General features: G+C 40.9%; 1 protein-coding gene across 2 annotated transcripts in view; it reads right to left on the bottom strand.

Annotated features, from left to right (window-relative positions):
* Positions 1-1150: 1150 nt before the first annotated feature.
* The window catches only part of ABHD5 (abhydrolase domain containing 5, lysophosphatidic acid acyltransferase), a 35558-nt gene continuing 15957 nt past the window's right edge, over positions 1151-20751 (bottom strand). For both annotated transcript variants that reach the window (XM_079713273.1, XM_079713274.1), the window contains 5 exons: positions 18182-18554; positions 10601-10755; positions 7772-7883; positions 3099-3285; positions 1151-2508 (listed from right to left, as the gene is read on the bottom strand). In XM_079713273.1, the coding sequence (XP_079569399.1) occupies positions 2419-2508; positions 3099-3285; positions 7772-7883; positions 10601-10755; positions 18182-18554 (917 nt within the window). In that variant the 3' untranslated portion in view covers positions 1151-2418. The remainder of the gene's footprint in view (positions 2509-3098; positions 3286-7771; positions 7884-10600; positions 10756-18181; positions 18555-20751) is intronic.

Genomic DNA, 20751 nt, shown 5'->3' with positions numbered 1-20751 from the left:
AACTCCTCCTTTTATTGCTTCTGGATTTTCAGTTATAGGAATGTTTTCCCCACTCTCAGATCATAAAGGAATTCACCTATGGTTTCTTCCAGTTATTTAGAAGGTTTCATTTTTACAGTTGGGTCTCTAATCCACTTGGATTTTATCCTTCTGTAGAGTGTGAGAAATGGATTCAATTTTACTGTCTTCCAGGTGCTTAACCACATTTGTCTCGACACTGTTTTTTAAGTCTTTTTCTCCACCAGTAAGATGATTCCTTTATCATATACTAAATTCCTGGACTTTTTCTCAATTTTTTATAGTATGTTATAATATCTAGTAGTGTTACCCTCCTTCCTTTATTTTCTGTAAAATAAAGTACGTTGTACATAATTTAGCAAAGATCAAATACTGAAGTAGATTTTTTTTTTTAAAGAAAACATTTAGGACCCACTCTATTTTCAGGAATTCAAGGATTGGGACCTTCTGTGTTAGCTCAATCTTCACAAAATTACATATACAATAGCCCAAGGTAAAATTCACCTTTTAAAAAGAATTATGGCAATATTTTTCAAAGGAACCAAAATTAGTTGTTAGGAAAATAAGTTCCACTTGACACCTGCGTACATCTTTTCCCTGAATCACTTCACACGTCTATGGCTAGAAGCCCCGTCTACTAAGTGAACCTAGTAACTTCCCTCTAAGGTCTGAGACCACGTTTCCTGTGCAGAAACCCTCCTGTACGACTGAAAACTGTCATTCACCCAGCAAAGGAAAATTAAGAGAGACTGGAGAGTGTGTCAAATAAAAACACCAAAAATGACCCAAATTATCTGCACCACTTATAGGTTTGAATCTGGCCATCCAAGACACAAACTAAAAAAGTAAAGACTACTTTCATTCTCAAGGTAGAGAAATCTGACTTGGCTCTCCTGTTACCTTCTGCACTAACCTAGTCCATCCCACAACTGAGACAAATTGCTCACTGGGAAGCTACTTGTCGTGCTTCAGTGAAATGTTGCCTATTTTTTGGCCAGGGGAGATATTGTTGAAAACAGAACATTCGTCTTCCTCACAGTTAATCAACAGTGATACAACCTTACATTTCCTAACAACTAAATATTTCCTAATTAATCATTTTTTAAATGCAACAATCAAAACTATGAAGTAATTATTTGCTCTAGTTCACTGTTTTTATTTACATAACCACCTTTCTCCTAGACAAGCAACATTAAGCAAAACATAAGGCAAAGATGACTTGCTGGTGATCATCCTATTCAACTTTCTTTTGCGGAGGGTCTTCTCAGTAGTAGCCAGTTACCACATGGAGTTTTTTCACAGTTTCAGATAAGCTTTCCTTGTATTAAAAACAGCAAGAAAGTGCTACACTTGATGGTAGTTACTGTCAAATAGTTCAATCAACCTTGCAGAATTTTTGTAATATAACTTCAAGTATGTAAGTTATTTAATCAACACAAAACTCTTAAAAAAACAAAACAAAAAAAACCCCAAGTACTAGCTGACTTCTGGTGCCATGAGATATAACAGCACCACTGATTTTTATATTTTAGTGGTAAAAATGTAATCCAGTTTTAGCACCCATCTACAAGAGTTAGATGAAAATATATGATTTGGCTTACTGGAAGGTAACAGTCTTAATGACTCCTCAGTGAGGAAATCTATTCCTTCTGCTGCATGCTGGCTCAAAGAAAAGAATAAGAGTATTAATGGGGGAAAATAGGATAGACTTTCAGTTAAGGCTTTTCAGTACTTGAAATACTTAAGGATGGATCACATTTAAAACAGTGAACATGGCTTTGCAGGCTTAAATAGAGAACAGAGGAAAAAAAGAAAAATCAATGCTAGAAATCAACTCCCATCTTTTTAACCAAAACCCTGTCTCAACACTCCATTTCAAAAACAAAGTGAAGCATTCTAAGAAAGTGACAAATTTTTACATAAAAACACACCGAGTTTTGTTTAACTCTATCAGTTATTAGACATGGTATATATAAGCAAGGAAAATAAGGTGCACCTTTACATCATATAAAATAATAAACCCAGGAATCACTTTTTAAAATTGGCAATACAGACTGCAATATAAAAAATACTTGATATAGCAAAGTTAGATAGAAATAAAAATTTCAGTTGAAAAATTACAATATTTCAGTACAGCAGAGGGACAAATAACCTTTTATTAAAGCTACTAGATTTGGAGACTCTTGTATATTTTGATTTTGGAGAAAGGAAAATCATTCTTCTAGAAGGCACTACCTGGCTTAAATGTGCTAGCAGCTTCATAAAGAAAACATGGGGAAAGTAGAGTCAAGAAGACTGCCTGGTTCTCATGTGAGATTCCTTACTCTGCATCACAGACTGTAAATTATTGCTGAGGAACTGTATTAGCCATGTGCATTTCCCACGTCATCTGCAGTGTGCTCAGTCCACAGTGTCACAGATCTCCTTCACTTTCTGGTTAAAGTCTTCTGGTTGATCTGCATACACATAATGCCCTGCTCCGAGAATGGCCTAGGAAAGGAAAAGCAGTCAGATGGTCAGTGAGTAAAAGCATTTAATAAAACACAATGACACACACAAAGACACTTAGCAATGAAAGCGAGAACAGCTATATATAAAACATAAAAGAAAAAGCAATATTGATCTGTAGTAACTATTATATACTTCATTAAATAAAGGATCTGAGAATAAAGAGAAAATCCAGGGAACCTTACTAAAATTTTCATATGCAAAAATAACATTCTAAATTGACCTCTAACAATAGGGCCAACAGAAACACTGAACAAAGTAAGAATGTGCTGCCTTGGGAGGTGGTCGCAGTGCTATTGGACCTGTCTGTCCCTCATTCAGTCTCTCCCACTGCGGAGATGCTGTGGCTCTAGGACAGACAAGGGCCTAAGAATGGGGATTCGCTGTCTGGACATGAAGATTTGTATGGGTCAAACCCTGCCCCCGTCACAAGTGACAGCAGGTCTCTGACCAAGGCTGCAGGTATAGCTTAGATGTGAAAGCACAGGGATGACCTGAAATCTCACTGAAAGCAAAGATAATAGAACAGACTTCGCCTACAACTATAAACCAAAAATAAACCACACACTTACTATCGTCTTCACATATGAATGTGGTCGTAATGACTGGATGCTGGTGCCAGAATTGCCATCTATGCAGGATCGGGCGCCATAGATCACAGAAACTGGAATGTCAGGGTGCATTTTACCAATTCGCTGCAGCATTGGTCTTTTTGCCCATCCATATGGGACAGTCATATTTCTGAACGCAGTCTCACCACTTAAAGGGAGAAAATCATATGTATGATTCTGGGGGATAAGTATGTATCACACTCCCACCTCTATCAAAACACACTCATATTTAGCTTCTCCCCCTTTTAAGAAAAACAGCAGCTTACATAGAAAATAATTTACTAGGAAATGTAAGGAACAAACCCCAAAGAAGGTATATGCTTTTATTAGATAAACAAGGATGCTTTAAACTCTAAAAAAAATGATCATCTTCCAAATCAAAACATGCAACCCTAAGTCCCTATCATAAAATCATCAAATTTCCTGTGGGGATAGCTGAAATATGTTTTTTCACTCTAACTTATTTACAAGGCAGCTTTTCCACATATTCATCGCACCAGCATTTTACCTACAATGGCAAAACCAATACCAAGATAAGAACAAATTCAGCTTAAATATTCTTTGTGTATTGTTTATATTTAAAATTTTCTGCCTGTTCTGATGTTTGCCATCTTTAAAAACCTTTCCGGGAGCTTTCCTGGTGGCGCAGTGGTTGAGAGTCCGCCTGCCGAGTCAGGGGACATGGGTTCGTGACCCAGTCCGGGAAGATCCCACATGCCGCCGAGCGGCTAGGCCCGTGAGCCATGGCCACTGAGCCTGCGCGTCCAGAGCCTGTGCTCCGCAATGGGAGAGGCCACCGCAGTGAGAGGCCCACGTACCGCAAAACAAAACAAAACAAAAACAACAACAACAAAAAACCTTTCCGGCTGGGGAGAGACAGCCTCCTGGAGCTAGCCAATTCGTAGAGACAGCAAAGGACTCAACTGGGACTGCCTTAATATGCAAACTAACCAATCCAGAGCTGCACCTCTTCTGTCTGGCTTGCACATCCCCGGAGGCAATGTTCCTCTGCCTTAATCATCCCAGGGCCAGGTGCCAGACAACTAGAAACCGCCCCTATATCTTAGTGCCCACCGAAATTATTCCACTAGCAAATCCTAAACTGCCTACCCTGCGCTGCCTTGCCTCTCCTGCAGAACCCAGTAAAGGCTCCTGCCTGGACTTCCCCTCACTCCTGTCTTCTGCTACCTGACCAAAATCTGGTGCATCCCCCGTGACCCTTCACAGCATTCAGTGACCCCCTCTCTAGGACCTGTGAGTATACTAAACTTTGTTTTCTTGAGCCTCTCCTATGTCTTCTCTCATGGCCACAGCTGACTGACGATCACATAAAATACAGAACATTTGGCAAACTCCTAGGACAGATCCATTCTGCCGTCATTTCTCTTCTTTCCTTGTACTAGGTGTGCTTCTGAACGGCCGTTTATGAATTCAAGTTCCACCACAAGAAAGGCAACAAACTAGGATTACACAGGCACACGTAATCATGAAATGTGAGTAACTGAAGAACAAACCACTAAGACCATGCAGGAAAACAGATGATGTCCCTGGAACAGGCCACTAAAAATTGTTGAAACAAGTCAATGAAGTGTGTAGACCTAATCCACCAGACCCAACTGCCTGGTGAGTCACAAAACATCAAACCCTTGGGGGACCCCCAAACCTCTCCAGCCTCCCTCACCTTTGGCAGAGAACTTCTAACCTGCTTTATTAAAAAGACTGAGGCTACAGCTATATCTCAAGTGCTCTCATGGCCTCAATCTTTTTAATAAAGTAGGTGTACATATTCTCTGACAGAAGTGAGAGAGGCACAAAAAAAAAAAAAAGTGAAGGAGGCTGTCTCTTTGTCTCACCTCTCAGCCTTTCACCCAAGTTTCAGACTTAGAAAGGATGAGGTACCACTTTTATATTTTAAAGTATGGTCTATGGCTAGAATCATCTGAAGCATTTGTTAAAGATGCAGCCCAGAACTGCTGAATTAGAGTCTTAGAGACAGAGTTCAGGTACCACTTTCTTTTTTTTTTTTTAATATTCAATGGTCTTAATTATAATTATTTTTTTTACATTTTTATTGGAGTATAATTGCTTTACAATGTTGTGTTAATTTCTGCTGTACAACAAAGTGAATCAGCTATATGCATACATACATCCCCATATCCCCTCCTTCTTGTGTCTCCCTCCCACCCCCCCATCCCACCACTCTAGGTGGTCACAAAGCATGGAGCTGATCTCCCTGTGCTATGCGGCTGCTTCCCACTAGCTACCTATTTTACATTTGGTAGTGTATATAAGTCAATGCTACTCTCTCACTTCGTCCCAGCTTACCCCTCCCCTTCCCCATGTCCTCAAGTCCACTCTCTACATCTGTGTCTTTATTCCTGTCCTGCCCCTGGGTTCATCAGAACCATTTTTTTTAGATTCCATATATATGTGTTAGCATACAGTATTTGTTTTTCTCTTTCTGACTTACTTCACTCTGTATGACAGGCTCTAGGTCCATCCACCTCACTACAAATAACTCAATTTCGTTTCTTTTTATGGTTGAGTAATATTCCACTGTATATATGTGGCACATCTTCTTTATCCATTCATCTGTTAACGGATACTTAGGTTGCTTCCATGTCCTGGCTATTGTAAATAGTGCTGCAGTGAACGTTGTGGTATATGTCTCTTTTTGAATTATGGTTTTCTCAGGGTATATGTCCAGTAGTGAGACCGCTGGGTCATATAGTAGTTCTATTTTTAGTTTTTTAAGGAACCTCCATACTGTTCTCCATAGTGGCTGTATCAATTTACATTGCTACCAACAGTGCAAGAGGGTTCCTTTTTCTCCACACCCTCTCCAGCATTTATTGTTTGTAGATTTTTTGATGATGGCCATTCTGACTGGTGTGAGGTGATATCTCATTGTAGTCTTGATTTGCTTTTCTCTAATGATTAGTGATGTTGAGCATCCTTTCATGTGCTTGCTGGAAATCTGTATATCTTCTTTGGAGAAATGTCTATTTAGGTCTTCTGCCCATTTTTGGATTGGGTTGTTTGTTTTTTTGATATTGAGCTGCATGAGCTTCTTGTATATTTTGGAGATTAATCCTTTGTCCATTGATTCGTTTGCAAATATTTTCTCCCATTCTGAGGGCTGCCTTTTCATCTTGTTTATGGTTTCCTTTGCTGAGGCACCATATTTTTGACAAACTCCTCCAATAATTCTGGTACAGAACCCAGCACAAGAACTCGAGCTCTCATCATCATACTCCATTCTTTTTTTTTTTTTTTTTTTTTTTTTGCAGTATGCAGGCCTCTCACTGTTGTGGCCTCTCCCGTTGCGGAGCACAGGCTCCAGACGCGCCGGCTCGGCAGCCATGGCTCACGGGCCCAGCCGCTCCGCAGCATGTGGGATCTTCCCGGACCGGGGCACGAACCCATGTCCCCTGCATCGGCAGGCGGACTCTCAACCACTGCGCCACCAGGGAAGCCCTCATACTCCATTCTTGATCCTCTCCCTAACGACTGTAGACTCTGTCTTCCAGGCTCCTCCCAGCTCGTCAAGACTTTCAGCCTCTGTTTTCCCCACCGGTGCCTCGTGCACAACATCCACAAGTAATTTAAAAAAAAAAAGAAAAAGAAATACCTTTGCTTGGCCCTCTTGCTCCCTCTACTATGCTCTCTCTCATAATCACTGTCAAAATTCACGCAGACTCCCCTTCCCCTCACCCCTCACTTACTCCTCACCGCTGCAGCAGTGTTTCTCATGCTGACATACAGACGTGAAGAAGTGCTGAGTAAAAGAAGAGCGCGATCAGCAAATGAACTTGAAAATGCTGCCTAGTATCTCCCATGCACCTGGGAGATTCAAAATCCTTCGGCTTGGGCTTTCCTGGTGGCGCAGTGGTTAAGAATCCGCCTGCCAATGCAGGGGATACGGGTTTGAGCCCTGGTCCGGGAAAATCCCACATGCCGCGGAGCAACTAAGCCCGTGTGCCACAACTACTGAGCCTGTGCTCTAGAGCCCACAAGCTACAGCTACTGAAGCCCGCGAGCCTAGAGCCCGTGCTCCACAACAAGAGAGGCTGCCGCAATGAGAGGCCCACGCACCACAAGGAGGAGTAGCCCCCACTCGCAACTAGAGAAAGCCCGCATGCAGCAGTGAAGACCCAACGCAGCCGAAAATAAAAAACAAACAAACAACAACACCACCAAAAATCTTTGGCTTAAAAAACGGTTCTAAGAAGATCCATGGTACAGAAAACCATTCTTGTTTAACCCAGAACTCCTTTTTTGTAGAACATTCATACTCATTTGGGAATGCTGCTTTGTTTGAAATGCTTCTTTCTCTCTCAACTCTGACCACCTTAATGAGATGCCCAAGACCAAGACTTCCCTCAACTATCCACAGGCACCTTAGGGGAAGAAAGTATGTCTGGCTTTTTAATCTCTCATCAGAATCCAGTACAAAGTTTTACATAGTAGGTGCTCCTTGAATAGATGAGTAAATTAGGAAGCGTTAGTCATTTAACTACTTGTCCTTTTAAATTTAGTTATTTACATACTGATAAAAACCTCCTGGACTATTCATATATTTTCAAAAAATAAAAGCCTAAAACACAAACACAGTAAATTTAGATAAATCTTACCTTGGAGTCTGGACATTACAGTGGTAAATGTATTCTGTCACAGTATCATCTGCAAACATTGAAGAATACTTCCGTTTGAAATCAGGCCTTAAACGCTGTACTAGACTTAAACCTATTTAATAGAAAACAAACATTTTAAATTATATGTATGTTTTAAATTATAATTTAATTTATTTACAAATATAGAAGGGTTTAGTGTTTGCTTCTATAATGAGCACTACATGCTACATTACACATGTATTCAAATATGTATTTTAAGTGGAAAAAAGCACAGATTCTAGAAACTGCTCTCCTCAAGTTCCCTAAGGAAAGATTAAAATAAGAATAGAAGTCTGTCATATGTTGACTTACTAATATGCTTTAGGAGCTCAAAAACAGTTGCCTAAGACTTGTTTTTGTAGGAAAATAAATTCTATTAAACAAGGGAGGTGAATAGGACAGCTTATACATAAAATTAACTTAATAATTTGTATTTCTTCCACAATTACAACACATTAGCATCTATATGAAGTGAATTGGTATATAAATATTTCTTGGGAAAATTAATTCAGAGTTTCTGCTTGGGACACTAGCAGAACTCCCCACTAAGGCCATCCACAGTGGCTCCCACGGTCCCACCCCTGAGGTGAGAGACAGGGGCAAGGCCCCCAAAGGAAAGAGGATGAAGAGCAGGAACTTTTGTCTGGTTACTGTTTTCCCTTCGGGGACCCAGGGACTGGCCGGTTTCCCTCTCTGCTATCACTGCCCAATACTCTAGCAAGATCTTACTTCTTCACTGGCCCTGCCTTCCCATCTCTGAAGGAATTACACAGCTCCACCAAGAATTCTCATGATACAGTGGACATTCTGCATCACCCTCACCACCATGTGCAAACAACAATGGGAGGCAGAGGACATGGCTTTAAAGGGCCCCTCCTAGGCATCCTCCTTCCCCCATCTTTATCTCCTAACTTCTTTTTATGCTTTATTTTTCCCCGTAATTGCTACCTGTGTAACTGTGATCAAGCAAAATCCACTTACATGTCAGGACTATAAAGCTCTTAAGCAGCTCATCAAAGGAGGACCAGGCACCTAAGAAGGTGTGGCTCTATTGGGGGGGGCGGTGAAAAGAGGCTACCTACACAAGTACTGAGGGCATATAGCGTAGTCACCAATTCAGTCCCTGTGCCCTCTTCTCATTGCTGCAGTCCCGCTGCTCTCCCAAAGGGATGGCACTCAGGCAAGGGTGGGGGCAGGCCTGGACAGGGGGTAGCAGAATCTACAGTCACCTATGCAGCAGGTATTGCCACACCCTCACCCACCCACCACACCTCTATTCTTTTCTTGCTAAGAGAACCTGACTTTTGTGTATCATTTAGGCAGCAACGTGCCCAGGAAAGCAGGCCCCTCACTCCAGCCCCTGTAAACAAATGATGATTGATCAGTCATAGAAATTTCTTCTTCTTTGCTGATGGAAGAACTAGGGGTGGGCAGAGACATAAGGAGAAGTGTGCTGGGGCTCCCAGGGAAGACCTCCTTCCCTGACAAAGAGCATCATTGCTTTTCTTCTTGTTCGGAGAGCTTGTGAGATGATGCTTCCTGTCCTAGCAACCACTGAACAACTGTGAGGTAAAAGGTCAAGAGAATCACATATACAGACCCAAACCCCAACATCAAGGAGCTAGCTTTGGGAACAAATGCTAAAACCACCTGCTTCCAGACTGCTTGTTAAGGAAATAATAAAAGGCTTTCTGGTTTAAACCGCTGAGGTCTCCAGTCACTTTCAGCCAAAAGCCCTCTTAACTGACATAAGCTGTAAGAGGGAAAGGCAGAGGTGCAGACCATCACCATCTGTGACAACGAGGGAAGGAAATTCCCTTGGCTGTGAGGCTGAGACAGAAGAGCTGAGGGTCAAATAACTTAAATCAGAGACTAAACTCAAAATATGACCAGAAACACAAATCAGGAGTCCCCCAAATCTTTGTGGGAAAGGATGACTTTATCGTCTTAACACTCTTACATTACAGGGCAAGAAAGGAATCTGAGTGATGGTACCTGTCATCCCACGGTTGTCGGTCAGGTCAGGCTTTGTGACCTGCCAGCTGGACATCACTAACTGGCCAAAGGCTCCTCAACAGGACACTGGGGCTAGCAGATAAACTCCCATGCCTGGGGCTAGCAGGTAAACTTCCCCAAGACACTGCTTGCTTGGCTTTTTTCAGAATGTTCAAGGTCACCTAACCTCATCCTTAGCATTGCCCACCTCCTCTGCTTGCTAATTATCTGTAATGTTTACAATATAAAGACCCTTTTTTAAAAAAAATAAATTTATTTATTTTATTTTTGGCTGCGTTGGGTCTTCATTGCTGCGCATGGGCTTTTCTCTAGTTGCGGTGAGCGGGGGCTACTCTTCATTGCGGTGTGCGGGCTTCTCATTGTGGTGGCTTCTCTTGTTGCGGAGCACGGGCTCTAGGCACGCAGGTTCAGTAGTTGTGGCTCATGGGCTCTGGAGCACAGACTCAGTAGTTGTGGAGCACGGGCTTAGTTGCTGTGGCATGTGGGATCTTTCCGGACCAGGGCTTGAACCTGTGTGCCCTGCTTTGGCAGGCATATGCTTAACCACTGCGCCACCAGGGAAGCCCTAAAGACTCCTTTTTAAGGAGAGGAGCCTGGTTTCATTCACCTTTGTGCATGGACTGGTACTTTTTAGAGGAGGAGGAGAAAAAGTAAGGTTCAGTTTTTTTGTTTGTTTTTAAGATTTTAACTAACAATGGTGATCAGCAAATACTCCTCTATTGCTATGTATAAACATTTTGCTTTCCTAGGATACAGATACAAGCAAGCACTCACCAAAGGGTCCTGCAATCCTGAGGCTGGCTAAAGGGTTAAAGGGAGTCAATGCCGCTCCCAAGACTCTGATCCAAATTGGAATTGGTCTCTCTTCATCAGCAAGGTCTGGTCGCTCAGGAAAACCCCAAGGCTCCACTAAAATGAGATGACTAACCCTGTTGGGGAAAGAAAAGACTTCAGATCATTTGGCAAATTCACCCTAGGACTATAAAGAACTTACACGATTTATAAAGTAAAAATAGAATGAACTTCCTTCAAAAACCTTGCATTAAAGAAAAAACTAATGACTGAACAGGTTACATCATGCTCTTATTATGCATAAATTGATGAGATTTGGTAGGATTTGAGAGTTGTTATGGTAGAAAGAGGGCTTCATTTTTAATCTGTCTAAATGTGGATAGTAACAGATGTGTGAAAGGGTATATGATAACTGTGGTTATTCTTGAGAAACAAGAAAAGACAGCATTTGTTGTTGTTTAAGCTATACTCTGGCAGATGATGTAGATCACTGACCATTCAGAAAAATCCAATGTTTCCATGTATCTCATGGTTGACACTGCAGAAATGACTGGAGATTAATATTACACTCATAAAATAGCTTCGGACACCAACAATAGTTATCTCCTATGAACCAAATCATTCTAAAAATTTATGAGGCATTAGCACTTTTCGTGGATTCAAAAGGACTTTGAATGAACGTTTGACAAACACGAAGATAATGTAACAATATGGGGTGAAATGATACCCCTAGTCTCAGATTTCAGTTTGGTGAACAGGAACACATTTACCCTATGCATAACATCATGATATACTGGCATGAGATTCTGTTCCTAATCCTTTCCTAATCTTCTTCTTTACTTCAAAGAGACAGAAAAGCTTCATTCCAAACTCATATAAAAATTGTTTCAGGTCACTAATAGTTTTAATTTTTCCATCTTAGGAAGCATCTTTCTGATGAGGGAAAACCAGAACCACGTCCTTGTGATTGTATCACGGTATAACACACCATAAAGATCTTCAACAAAACATAAATGTCCTGACACAAAACGATATTCAACTGTAGCCAAAACAGTCAACAACTGGCAGCAAAAATCTCCCAAGGGTGAACCAACACTGATTCTGAAGTCCCTTTCTTAAGTCATAATTGAAATAGAAAGGTAAAAAAACCAGAACATGGGAACAGACAGCTATTATTTTCCCAATATAAGAAGTTTTCTTATTTTTGTCAGTATAGATAAGGATGAGTTAGTAATGAATCCTTTGCTCTGACTGCATTTTCTCAAACAGAAAGCTTCAGAGCACAGACCCAGAGCACAGAGCTCCAAGGACCCTTGTAGAATACTCAGCCCAATCTTTCATTTCATCAGATGAGAAGAAAGCTGAGATGTACTATGTGACTCACTCCAGAACCTAAAGCTAGTCAATGCAGAACTAGGGCTATGATCCTTATTTCCCAACCCCAGTACTAACAGATGCCGACAAGCCATCGGGCAGAAGGCTCTCTTTCCTAAGAATAGGCCAGCCGGGGCTTCCCTGGTGGCGCAGTGGTTAAGAATCCGCCTGCCAATGCAGGGGACACGGGTTCAAGCCCTGGTCTGGGAAGATCCCACATGCCGCAGAACAACTAAGCCCATGTGCCACAACTACTGAGCCTGTGCTCTAGAGCCCGCGGCCACAACTACTGAGCCCATGCAGCACAACTACTGAAGCCCACGCGCCTAGAGCCCGTGCTCCGCAACAAGAGAAGCCACCGCAATGAGAAACCCACACACTGCAACGAAGAGTAGCCCCCGCTCGCCACAACTAGAGAAAGACCGCGTGCAGCAACAAAGACCCAACGCAGCCAAAAATAAATTAAAAAATAAAATAAATAAATTTATAAAAAAAAAAAAATAGGCCAAGCAACATAAGATAAACATATTAGTAAAGGTAGAGCTTAACTCTTATCAACTCTAGGCCAGTCCTAACAGTATACTCTAAATTTCATAGCATCCAGAAGATTTGTAGAATGTAACTATGAATCTGTGTGAAGATATGTCAAATGTGAGATTTCCATATACTTAGAGTGACATCACTGCTTAAAAGTTTTATAAGACTATTTTCTAATAGTGTATGGAAATGGAGGTGAAAATGAATTTTTTTAAAAAAAGTTATCTCTCATATTCTGACTGCCTCCTAAATTCCTGACAGCCCACAGTGAGATTTGAGGGTCGGGGAGGGGGACACATGCCAGAGGTATGAGTGGAATTAATGAAACAGCCACCTAATTGAAAGCAGCAAAGATTCATTTCGGGGAAATAGCTGGTATTATTCACTACTGACTTACCTAAAGAGAAAAACGAACTCTTTATTAAAACATACTGTACAGGAAAAGATGATTAAGTTTTGTTACAAATTTGTTATGGGATTTTGCCCAGACTGCTCTGGGCTCTTACTGACCTGCTAACCCAAGAAGGGGCAGGACAAAGGAAACTTGAGGGAGGAAAGTCTCACCTATCTCTGGTTAACTGATGGTATTGTTTTTGCCTTAGTTTTGGCTTGCCTTGTTTAGTATGGATCTATGAGATTTTAACAAGTTACACAGACTATATATACAGGAGCAGATAACCTTTTTTTTTTTTTTGAAATGGAGTAAATTGCCCCAACGGTTAGTTGTTTGATCCTATGCCTTCAGCCTAACACATGGTAGATGCTCAGTAAACATTTGGAATATTGTGCTTTTCCAGTTTCCTTTTGATCCTTGTCTATAATGATGTACAAACTTTATAAAGTATAATCAGAGTAAGCATAGGAGTTAGTCCAGTCTGAATTTTTCTGGTCCCCTGGATGACATTAGAACATCACTGTTATTTCTCATATTGATCTTGCAGGTCATTACTCATTAGTGGGTAGTAAAATCCACTTACAGAGTCAGAGCCAGTCTGCTTTTTAATAAAATTGTATAATTTGGAATAGAAAAATGTACCATATAACAAAACTTTTGTTTCAGACACACACATATAATCCTTACTGAGGGCTGTAGTCAAAAAAGTTGGAAAACAATTTTTTAAAAGCTCTGCAACAACGTCTAAACTGTAGTTATATATCATCTGCCTCCACTCGTAAAAAACCTCAGAAAATAACTGTCACTTATTTTTGGTTGTAAGGATTTTAAATGAGAGACCATGCAAAGCACTTAGGCTGGCGGCTATCAAATAACAAATACCCAGTAAATGCTAGCTAGTTATAGTAGCAAATACAGGAAGATTACTAGAGAATAATTCATTCCAGAAGCATGGGAAGACAGTGGCTGGGACCATGTAAGGAATGAGTAATTTAACTTTTTTTATTCTTCAGAAAAGCTTTATCACAGGCTTTGGCTCACACTCCTTATAATCCTGCACCAGACCAAGTTCCAGGCTATCTTCTCACCTGCTTCTCTAGTAAGAAGATTATCTCCTCATTTGCCAGGCATTATTTAGTTTTAATATATATCCAAACTCATATACGAATTCAGACTTGACCCTCTAATATCCCATAGAGGATAGCCTGATGGGATTGTTAGTTCACATCTAGGCTTAAGGAACAGGTCTAGCCAGACAGCATGTGAGTCATCCTATCAGACATCTTTATCAAGAATCAGAGGCTAGGGACCTCCCTGGTGGCGCAGTGGTTAAGAATCCACCTGCCAATGCAGGAGAGACAGGTTCAAGCCCTGGTTCGGGAAGATTCCACATGCCACGGAGCAACTGAGCCTGTGCACCACAACTACTGAGTCTGCGCTCTAGAGCCCACGAGCCCCAACTACTGAGTCCTAATGCCATAACTACTGAAGCCCACGTGCCCAGAGCCCGTGCTCCACAACAAGAGAAGCCACTGCAATGAGAAGCCCGTGCACCACAATGAAGAGTAGCCCCCACTCTCCACAACTAGAGAAAGCCTGCACATAGCAATGAAGACCCAGCGCAGTGCCCCCCTCCCCTAAAAAAAAGAAAGAGAAAAAAAAAAGAAAGAATCAGAGGCTAATGTAAACTACAGGAAAAACAAAGAACCAGCAAAGCAGGAATACGAGAAGAGCTCATCAGTTTAGAAACATAATGAAGCATTCTTCTCCAGGTTAGTCATTACAGTAGGTCTTGAGTTTGAAGATGGTGAGCAGATTACAGCCTACGGGGCAAAGAATTAGGTAACACCTGCTCCAACATTCTGGGACAGCTGAGTCTAAATGCTAACAAGTCTATGGAAACCTGACTTTCACAAGACTTAAAGTCAGCAACCAGCCAGAAATAATACAACAACAGGAATGACCAGACCCAGAACCAAAATGTACAAAGGAGTTTACAGGACCTACTAAGGAACAAGGAAAAGAACCAGAAAGAACTCGAGTCAGTGCACAAATGAGGCATTCTCAAAAAGAAGTCAGCCCCAGATAGTTCCCATTGGTTCCAAGCCACTGCGGGGAGGATGGGGCACAGAGCAATAAACTTAAATACCTCCAACTTCGAGTCAAGTAGAACAGTCTTTCTTCTCAAGACAGGCTGATAAGAAATGCTCAGCCCAGCTCCACTTAGTCTGGAGACAGGAGACAGAGCCAGGCAAGGTCAAAAGCAAGATGATCTGAAAAGCTTTTAGTAGAGAAGACCAGTTGTAACCTATACTGTTGTGACTTGGAATGGATCTCTTTGCTAAACACTTTCTAAGTTAATAAAAGTTTTCACAGTGTCCTTTTCCTTAGTTTATAACAAATACCTATAAAATACAGATAGTCTCTGTATGGCATTCTGAACAGCAGGGGCCAGAATGAAAAGGAAAATTAAAAGGAAAAACTGAGTACACAGATGAAAGAAAGGAGATGGTATCTTTGGCTATTATTGCTGGTTTCCTCTATTCCCTTTGTTCCCCCCTTAAGGTGATCAGACACTGCTTGATGAAGAAGAGTTTACAGAGTGGCAGCCCAAGACACCTCACACAGTGGTCCTGTTTAATTAATGCAGCACATTAATCTACAAGTAAAATTACAGACAACATCTCTAATTATCACACATCACGGTAAGAGAACGGAGACGAACTAAGGTCATTTTAGGGGAAGGAACATGAGGTTTGTGCCTCCATTTGGAGTTATCTATTAATCAGTTCATAACTTCTCTGCCCACCAACCACACGGCCTTTCCAGAATGGCCCAGACGTCCCCCTAGAACGGGGCCTTTGCAATTTTTGTCCCTACTGCCTAGAATGCCCTCCTGCTACATCCCTTTGAGACCTCCGCCTCAGTTCAAATTATACTTCTTTAGGGTACCATAATGGACCCAAGACTGGGTCAGATATTCATCAAGATTTCTCACAGCTGTCATGCTCCTCATGTGGTTATTTGTGTCTTTCCCCCCAATGCACTGTTAAGCCTTACAAGCACACAAAGTCACTCAACATTATTTAAACAGAACCAACCTGTTTATTTCAATGGAGGACTCATCCAGGTACTTTTACATAAAGAATCACAATTGCTGAATACTCAGTTTTTAATCAATATCAAGAATCTGGGGAAAAAATGGGATCACTGCCACAAGTTAGGCTACAGAACAACTTTTATGGACAGAGGCACTCTGCTGCTCATAGAGATGAAGCACACAGGTTGACCTCATGTACCAAAAATTGGAAAAAATTAGTTTTTATTTATTTTCTATTATTAGGAGCCTTCCTGAACAAGTACATTAAACTAGGCATTTTCATGCTTCTCCTCAAACTGTCCTATAAAAATAAACAAAGAATGAAAGAATGGGGCTGCCCATAAAAGATTAAGGGCAGAAATAGGTATGGATTGGGACATAAGTCCCAACAAGTATAAAAAGTGTTGTCTTTGTGTTTTTTTCCTCCATGCACAGAAACAACAGAAATTAAAGAGCTGTGGTTTTACTTAGGAGAAAAAAAAAGTACAGATTATATCTGTCATACCCGAGGAGGCAAAGAAAAAAGTCATATTCTCAAAGTCCACTTGAGAAAAAAGAGAGAAAGAGAGATAAGAAAAGATGCACAGTGAGTGAAGGAAATTAACTGAACCTCATTTGGTCTCTATTAGACCATTTTTTCCCCTCCTCTCACCCCACCCCACCAAAATCTTCCTGAAACTCAAAGATTTAATCTCATGACAGCATAATAGAAATGGTCCGTGTAGGGGAGGCTATGCATGTGTAGGAACAAGGATTACATGGGAAATCTCTGTACCTCCCTCTCAAAACAGCTCTAAAAAAAGCTTTTTAAAAAGGTAGCTGGATCAAGTTAAAGTTGGATAAGTGACATTTAGAGTAGGTAGTTACTTACAGTACAAAACAGACCACTCCGCTGCACCAGAGAAAATATGTGTATGCCACCAAGCAGCTTTTCTGGCTCAGGTAAAACCTCTCAGATCACACAGATGGAGACCCTGACAACCACCCGTCTGCTAAGTAGGAGTGCAACTTGAAGAAACAGCTAATGGTAAATCTCTCACTATGAGGCTTGCTATAATTATGAACACTTATACTGGTAGCAATCAATTGTGTTTAACTACGTTTGGATCTGTGAGTCTGCTGAACTGTGCTATTAACCATAACATCTGATCTTCTATGGAAATCTAGATGAATTTGCTTAGTCAGGATCAAGCAGAAAATGTTTCTGTAAGGTAAGAAATTAACACAAATGGGGACCATTACGGAGCAGTGAGGACGTCTGCAGCAAAGGAGATGATGTCTCTATAAGAACAGAGACATTCTTATTCATTGATCTCTTTCTTCTCCGGTAAAAGAGAAGTGCTCCAAGGAAAGCCATCCCGAAAAGCAACATAGGAAAAAAGCTAGGGGGAAGGAGAACCCTAGAGGTTAACTGCCGCCTTCCTATACTGTGTGCTACACTGCGGTATCATCTGGTCTATACTTACTAATCATACAAAATATGATTTTGTGACCTCCCCCCAGATTAGCAACATAAATAATAGGAAATAGCATAAGAAAATAAGGTAAAGAAAGGAAGAGATGTTACAAAGATTCTGAAGTAAACAGCAATTAATTCAATGACTCAGAAAAAAATTCTATAGCAATAAAGGTTAGGGCACAGTACAATAATTTTTAAAAAGCTAAAAGATATTCTATGCAGGTGTATTTTCTGTAGCTTAGAGATGAGGAAACTAAAATTTAGAGATTAAGTGATTTGCTCTAAGCCATAAAGAAAGCACTAGCACCTACGTCTTCTAATTTCTAACCTCTGGTTTCCCACTGCAGCTTACTAAAACCTGGAAAAGGTTAGGAAAAGCCTGCTGGATCCATAGGTCTAATGATAATAGTAACTGTAAACAGTAACAACACAACAGTTTTTACTCGTGGCTTAAATTGTGCACATTCTAAGTCTAACAAATAGAAAGTCCTTTCACAAGCCTCCTACCAATGTGTAGCATATGTAATAGGAAAACCTGACAACATTATTTCTGCTACTAAATTGGCCAGCAGTTGTGGCTATTCAGTCTACAGGGTCCTTTAAGACAATGTCTCTTATAAGGTTCAGACACCAACAACTACCAGAGAGGGGAACTGGAAACCAGCTCTTGGGTGCCTCTCTTTTGTCACCATCACTTACCTTGATGGGTACTTCAGTGAGTAAGCAGCAGCCAGGAACCCACCCAAGTTGTGTCCAAGCAAAATCATTTTGTCCAATCCTAATGCACATCTCCAGTCTTCAATGGATTCCACAAACTGATTCTCTACTTCTTCTGCATCATTGTCAAATCTGGGTCTGCTACTTCGTCCAAAGCCCAGCAGGTCAAAAGCATAGACAGGTCTATTGGTGCAAAGATCTCCAAAATTCAGTGCCCAGAGTCCAAGACCTCCTCCAAAACCATGGAGGAGGACAAGTGGAGTCTTATCTGCAATATTATGAGAAAGCTTCAGTGTCCATACTTTATTTCCATTAGATATACGAACAGGTCCTTTTTTGTATGTGCAGGGGACACCTAATGGAAACATAAAAGAGAAATTCTGCTTAGTGTCACTACTTCTGAGAAGGTGAGTATTCTCAGAGCAATCAGAAATTAATAATCTAGAAACCATCTGGTATTCATTTATATGAGTTTAGCCTTTATTATATCAGTCCTAAAAAAAAAGAGTGCACATTTTATCGAAGCAATTATTTTTCTTTAATTTTATTTATTTGTTTGTTTGTTTACTTATTTATTTTTGGCTGTGTTGGGTCTTCGTTGCTGAGCGCGGGCTTTCTCTAGTTGCAGCGAGCGGGGGCTACTCTTCATTGTGGTGCACAGGCTTCTCATTGCAGTGGCTTCTCTTGCTGAAGAGCATGGGCTCTAGGTGAGCGGGCTTCAGTAGTTGTGGCATGCAGGCTCAGTAGTTGTGGCTCGTGGGCTCTAGGGTGCAGGCTCAGTAGTTGTGGTGCACACACTTAGTTGCTCCACAGCATGTGGGAGCTTCCCGGACCAGGACTCAAACCCATGTCCCCTGCACTGGCAGGCAGATTCTTAACCACTGCACCACCAGGGAAGTCCCAAAGCAAGTATTTCTTAATTACCATATTTTACATCTTGGTGGTAAGATCTATCTCAGACAAGTCTCAAGCAACTGTGGCCTAGGTTTTCTGGCAAGTCATGTCAGCTCTTTGGACTTCTTTCCATATCTATCAGTTGAGGGTACTGGAGTGGAACTTAGTGGCTGCTGAATCCATTATTTTAAAGTCTCTAGCTTTACAGACAATAGAATACTACCTTGTATGTGTAGAACACTTGAGGATTAAGCAATGAACATTGAACTCAGACTCAAAAGAAACATTTTTTTCCTAAAACATCATCATGAATTTAGGGAAGGATTAACATGTATTAAACACATAACTGAAATCTTAAGTCATCATAATGTTTAGTAGAAAAAGATGGCAGGAACTCCTCAGCATGAGGTGCCAGGTAGTCTGAGTTCGTATCCAACAATCTCTCTAGAGAAAGCAAATAATCACAATTTTGTAGATAAAAAATCTTTCTTGCCCTCAATGCTACAGGACTAAATGCTTTAAATCTCCCCCAAAACTGACTAAAGAGGAAACCAATTTGAAATTCTTTTACACTAAATTATCAACTGAATAGCTACACTTTAGATATATCGTAATTATTTGTGCATATACATCTGCAGTGGACAAACACGGAGAACCAGGAGTTTCTGCCCTTTAACCAAATAATCTCTAGTTTTGTACCCACATAGTGGCAGAAGGGGAAACCCAGCACTTGTTCAGAATATTAACAGAGCCCAGAGTGAGTGGAAATGACACCAGTTTAGAAAAGGAGGTGATCCGGTACTAGTGCCAAGCCAAACCACATTCTGAACACAGATGTCTGTGTATTCCCATAAAAACCATGTGTGACCTCTATGAGAGAGCTCACCCCACTGTATTAGTTGCTTGCTTCCATGTCTGATATTAAAGCAGGGGCCAATTCTCACTCCTATTTGCATCCCTAGAACCCAGCAGTAGGAAATCAGTATGTTTGTTAAATACATGAATTGAGTATCTAGCACCCTTTTGTTTTATCTCTTGACAAGAATTTTTTCATTTAGTAAATCACAATGACAACTTTGCCAGCTTTGTAGAGAACAAGATTACCCAACCATACAGAGTAGAAATCCATTTTCATGGTAAAAATCCATATAAGATGGCTAATTCTCCCCTTCTTTGGATATATCCAGTTATGGTCACTTACTCCTGAATCATTCAAATGCACAAACAAAATTCATTTGTGGCAGAGAGTATGAAAAACAGGTGTGGACAAGTATATGCACAAATATACATAATAATCATGTATGTGCACTGCACCACTTAAGCTCTTCCTCTAAACAAAACTGCACAGTAAACACCATTACTTCAAAGTATACCCACAGATATCTGGGAACACTCTGGCAGTACAAGTGTGGGTAAATTTCAGTGCTCACAAGAAACAAAAAAGATAAAGGTTTCCACACTACTATAAATGTAGACATAAAGAATCCTAGAATACTAGACTAAGGATCACCCCACCCACTCCTCTTATGGGCAAAAACTAGGAAGGTGAGAAAAGGAACTTGCCCAAGACCCCGTAACCCATGGACTGCAGCCCTGGGCCTAGAACAGGTTACCTGGATGTAGTCCAGTATGTGTTCTACTAGACAAGGCTACTTGCT

The sequence above is a fragment of the Hyperoodon ampullatus genome, assembly GCF_949752795.1.
Source record: "Hyperoodon ampullatus genome assembly, chromosome: 10".
NCBI classification, from domain to species: Eukaryota; Metazoa; Chordata; class Mammalia; order Artiodactyla; family Ziphiidae; genus Hyperoodon; species Hyperoodon ampullatus.
Note: the sequence above shows the minus strand (reverse complement) of the source record. Positions and strands in the feature narration are given on the sequence as shown.